Genomic DNA, 4754 nt, shown 5'->3' on the forward strand with positions numbered 1-4754 from the left:
GCGGTCCGGCACTGTCGGAGGTCGACTATGCATCATAATCCAACTCCAGTTAGGACAAACCCTCGCGCACCATCTCATTTCCATTCTCGACGGTCCACGAACTTAAATGTCGCTGCCGTCCGTGGCACCGGGTTTACACGCAATCGCTGTCCGCGTCCATGTCCACGTCCACGTCCCACAACCCCCACATTTAAATCTCACAGAGCAAATACAAACCAACCCCCCAACAATGAATTCCCTCTCTGGGGCCACATCCGGAAATTCGAAATCAAATTCCGGAGTCTTTTAATAAGTTTGAAGAAGGCGGGCTTTTGACTTTGGGGGTTGGGGCCAGAGCACGAGGCCACGTTTTCTCGAGCTAAAGAACTTTTTGGACAGCGAATTTCTCTATTCATTTAATCTTAAAATTCTCTTAGGGGTGTTGGGGGTGGGGTGTAGATTGGATTTGGACGGCGAGGAGGCGGGTGGGAAACCTTAACTCATCCGACTCGCGATCGGGTTCAGTCCCTGAGTCAATTCCGTCGAGTTTTGCCCTTGGTTGTTAGAGAATAACGACGCTCGGTCGGTCTGCGGTCTGCAGGCAGTTGCCGTGTACATTTTGGCAAACGGTGGATCCCCATTCAGATCTCGCTCTCCCCCGCATTGATGACCCATTAATTGCCCCATTCCCAATTGATTGTCGTCACCCATTCTCACTTTTTGTGCCCTTTTTCGTTTGGGCTCATTTGCCGAGGCATCATCGTTCGCATTCAAGGTTTCACCTTTTTTTTTTTTTTTTTTGGCCCGTTTCCTTTTTCAATATGTCCTTCCAGGTTCTTTCCTCTTTGCCTAAGTCTCAAGGAACAAATGGCAATTAGTGATGCGATTAAACGTGGGTCCGATGATGTCCCGAACCGGTGCGGGGGCTCTCATATGTTGTTGTGGGAAGAAGCCTGATGAGTCCTTGAGCCCTCTAGAAGGAAAAAGCCGGGGAAGCTTGACCTTCAACCCTCTCTCCCCGTAAGAGCAGAATCGGAAGGGACGCTCCTCCCACTCTCCGTGTCTCGATTCTCTGCCTCCTCCATGGCTCTCTCCGCCGTCGACGACCCGACCGAGGTGGCGGTCGTTGAGCGGGACCCGCCTTTGCTAAGACGGGGTCCTTTCCTCAGTGGTTGTTGCCGCTCCCCCTCGCCTACCTCCTCCGCCGCCATTTTCTTCTTCCTCCTCTCTCTCCAGCCCGCCGCCATTTACGGCACCGACGCGCCCGGAACGCCGGCGAGGAAGGAAGCCCACTTCGACCCACGAGTTGCCGCCCCTCTCATCGCCGTATTCTCTCTCCTCGGTCTGGGCCTCGCGATGGGCGTGCTCACGCTCCTCCATCTCTGGCTCCGTCGCGGATCCAACGGAGCCGTCGTCGCCGGCGCTGAAGATCAAGAACGCGGCGACGTTGGGAACGGCGGAGGCCCGAACGGTGTCGTCGGGAAGAGCGGGGCCAACAAAAGCGAGGGTGGGGATGGGTGCTGTGCGAAGAAGTACAGGTGGGAGGAGGTGCAGGGGATGACGATGGAGTTCTCGCGGGCGATCGGATCCGGCGGGTTCAGCACCGTCTACTTGGCCACGTTGGACGGCTCCTCCGAGTGTGGCCTCGCGGCGGTTAAGGTCCAGTGCGGCTTTGGCGAGCGGCTGAGCCTGGCGTTCAAGCAGGAGCTGGAGATTCTGCTCCGCCTCCGCCATGAGAACATCGTGAAGCTTCTCGGATACTGTGACGACAGAGGTGGGTGGGAAGCTTCTTTTCATTTCCAGCCATTGTTCGCCTCGGAGGGGTGAAAAATCCACTCTTTTACGAATCTGAATTTTCTTGAAACAAGAAACAAGCTCGAAATCAACTTTTCTTTTCAATTGAAAAATGGAATTTTTCCACAGAGCATGATCTATATGCTGTATTTTTTAATTTATCTTCTCGGAATGCTCCTGTACCAAAAGATGCAGGAGCACTAGTGTTTGAATACGTCCCAAGTGGAAATCTCCAAGAGAAGCTTCATGGCAACCATCTACGGAGAGCCACCGTCCTCCCGTGGAGCCACCGGGTGTCGATCGCCTTCCAACTCGCGCAGGCGATCGAGTACCTGCACGAGAAATGCGCCCTCCAAATCGTTCACGGCGACGTCAAGTCGTCCAATGTGCTGCTCGACGAGGACCTCAATTGCAAGCTCTGCGACTTTGGGTCCGCGAAGATGGGTTTCTCGTCTCTGGTCCTTCCGCCTTCCTCCTCGTCCCCGCGGTGGAAGCAGATCATGATGGGATCCCCCGGGTACACGGACCCTCACTACCTCAGGACGGGGATCGCGTCGAAGAAGAACGACATCTATAGCTACGGGGTCGTAGTCCTCGAGCTCGTCACGGGGATGGAGGCCTTCTGCGAGGAGAGAGGGCTAATGCTGACGTCGATCGCGGCGAGTTTGCTTGGGGAGGAAGGCGAGATCGGCGCGGGGAGAGCGGCGGAGATGGTGGATCCGCGGTTGAGCGGGAAATTCGAGATAGAGGAGGTTAAGGCCATGGTCGACGTAGCAAGATTGTGCATGCAGCAGACGCACACGCTCCGGCCCTCAGCTACGCACGTCTTGGAGTTTTTCAGGGAGAGGATCCCGTCGGCGGCGTCCAAGCCGGGGCCGGAGAAGAAGTGTTTGAGAACTTGACGGTTTAGGACACAAAAAAAAAAAAAAAACCACAAGAGTAGGTAGGTGCTTGATAAGTTGTTTCTGGTGTAGAGATTGTATCATTTTGTCATGTAATTCCGTGTTTTTTCTTTGTCTTTTTTTTTTTTGTTGCTTTTGACTTGAAAGCCATTTTTTGTTTGTACATGTTAATGTTCACCTGTACATTATGCAACTGCATTGGTTACTGGAAAGGCTTCTAGAAGTAGCTCAGATGTCGTCTTGTGGCTTTCAGCTCAAGCTCCTCCTCCTCCTCTTCCTCTTCCTTGCTTTCTGCTTTGGGCTGTGTTCTCTTCTAAATTGCTCCAGATAACACGGATTCTTATTTTTCAATGATATTATATATGGTGTTTTCAAATAAAGACTTCAAGTATCATCGATTATAAAATAAACGCTTGAAATGTATTCATTTTTTCAAATGAATATTTAAAATGAACCTTATTTCAAATAATGATGTGAAAAGCTATGTCGGTTTTAAAAAGGGCTTGATATCACCAGCTGGTTAAGGGCATTTTAGTTTTTCACTTTTTCTTCTTTAAGAAAAGGGTTGATGTCACAAAAAACTTCAAATTAGTACACCTTTAACAAATCTACTCCAATCTACTTTTTTTTACCACAAAAAACTCAAATTGGTGCACTTGTGACATTTACCACCAAAAGTCACAAACCGACACACATGTTATAAATTTATCCAAAAATATTTTTTTTATCACAAAAAATCTTAAACGATACATATGTGACAAATTTACTTTCTGTTAGTTTCTCTTAAATCTTACTTTCGAATTGTTGAGTTGGATGAAACGTAATAATTAAATGTTGTACCAATTTAGAGGATATAGGTGTATCAATTTGGGGTTTTTTTGTGGTATTAATCCAATTTAACGGAAACTAACGGATTATTTTTTGTGATAAAAAAAATAAATTGAGGTAAATTTATCTCAATTTGAGATATTTGTCATATTAACCCAATTTTTCTATTGGTTAGCTTCATTTTGGGGGTTGCACTGTCCAGCAAACGATGGCGACTCTGCAGCTTTCCTCCACATTCATAAACTGGTAGCTGTAATGAAATGATAAACTTCAGCGAGTTGCAAAAGCCACGCTTCTTTTGCTTTCTTCCGGGGGCTGATATCTCGCTATCATCTCGGGGTTTTGCGAAGACAACCGATGTGGTTTTCTCCATTGATGTTATGCAGCTGCGTGCGAGCTGATGCCTCCGCCCTCTTCTGGGACTCGCTTGAATTCTCCACATGGGGGGCTACTATGTATATGAGCATGTGCGGGTGATCATGCCGGAGTCTGGGGCTACTATTTATATGTGCATGTGCGTGTGATCATGCAGAGTGTGGAATGGGCAATCTTGATGCAGTTCCCCTTGCTAGCTTACGTTGGCCCGAAGTGAGTTCTTCCGTACATGCCCTTTTGTTTTTTTAATCTTTTCGGTCAGGCAAGACCCTCGAACCGGCCGGACAAGGGAAAGATCGAGTCTAATCCGATGGGGTCGGGCCAAAAAAATCCTTCTCGGCATGGCAAGTCCGGTCCTGTCCACTTGCGCCTCTAGCGAATGGTCGTTTGGCCCATGGAACGATGAGCGCATCATATGACTAAATTAGGAACCAAATAAAAATATTTCGAAAATCTAATCTAATTTACCTTTAAAACATATTGTTTTCCCCAATGCCATATTCCGTGGGGATGCTAGCTAGAGAAAGGGATGAGAACTCACGAGGACATCTCTCCATCATACCGAGGAGTTCCTTCCCCTGTCTCTCTTTAAGCCTTTTAAAGTCTCACTCAGGACCTAGTAGCTGTTGAGAGAGTTGCGTGACTGAAATTATGGAACTTTATGGGCTATCACATCTTTCACTACTCACAGATACAATACTCTGGAGATGATTGGTTTGTCAATTTCAAGATAGGTAAGTTCCAAACATGATACTTGGAATCTACTATGTTCCCAGTTTTTCAAACCCAAAATCTATCTTCCTTGCCCTAGAGTTGGCCATCTTTTTCAAGTCCGATTTCAGGATCTACTTGAGAACCTATTTTCCTTTTGTTTCT

At 48.0% G+C, this 4754-nt stretch overlaps 1 protein-coding gene across 2 annotated transcripts; it reads left to right on the plus strand.

Annotated features, from left to right (window-relative positions):
- Nucleotides 1–891: 891 nt before the first annotated feature.
- Nucleotides 892–2687, plus strand: LOC115756615 (probable receptor-like protein kinase At1g33260). 2 transcript variants are annotated; one of them, XM_048285542.1, is made up of 3 exons: nucleotides 892–1095; nucleotides 1216–1753; nucleotides 1963–2687. In XM_048285542.1, the coding sequence occupies exons 1-3, from the start codon at nucleotides 1063–1065 to the stop codon at nucleotides 2673–2675; spliced, it is 1284 nt and encodes a 427-aa protein (XP_048141499.1). In that variant the 5' UTR covers nucleotides 892–1062; the 3' UTR covers nucleotides 2676–2687. The 2 variants fall into 2 exon arrangements, with proteins under 2 accessions (XP_048141499.1, XP_030552320.1); XM_030696460.2 differs by having other exon boundaries at nucleotides 892–1753.
- Nucleotides 2688–4754: the final 2067 nt, after the last annotated feature.

This window comes from Rhodamnia argentea, chromosome 9 (assembly GCF_020921035.1).
Source record: "Rhodamnia argentea isolate NSW1041297 chromosome 9, ASM2092103v1, whole genome shotgun sequence".
In the NCBI taxonomy this organism is placed as follows: domain Eukaryota; kingdom Viridiplantae; phylum Streptophyta; class Magnoliopsida; order Myrtales; family Myrtaceae; genus Rhodamnia; species Rhodamnia argentea.

Excerpts from the sequence above, each read along its gene's own strand:
- LOC115756615 (XM_030696460.2), top strand. The coding sequence starts at position 1,063 with ATGGCTCTCTCCGCCGTCGACGACCCGACCGAGGTGGCGGTCGTTGAG. Across the intron at positions 1,754-1,962 it reads CGGATACTGTGACGACAGAG|ATGCAGGAGCACTAGTGTTT; the intron begins GTGGGTGGGAAG and ends CTGTACCAAAAG.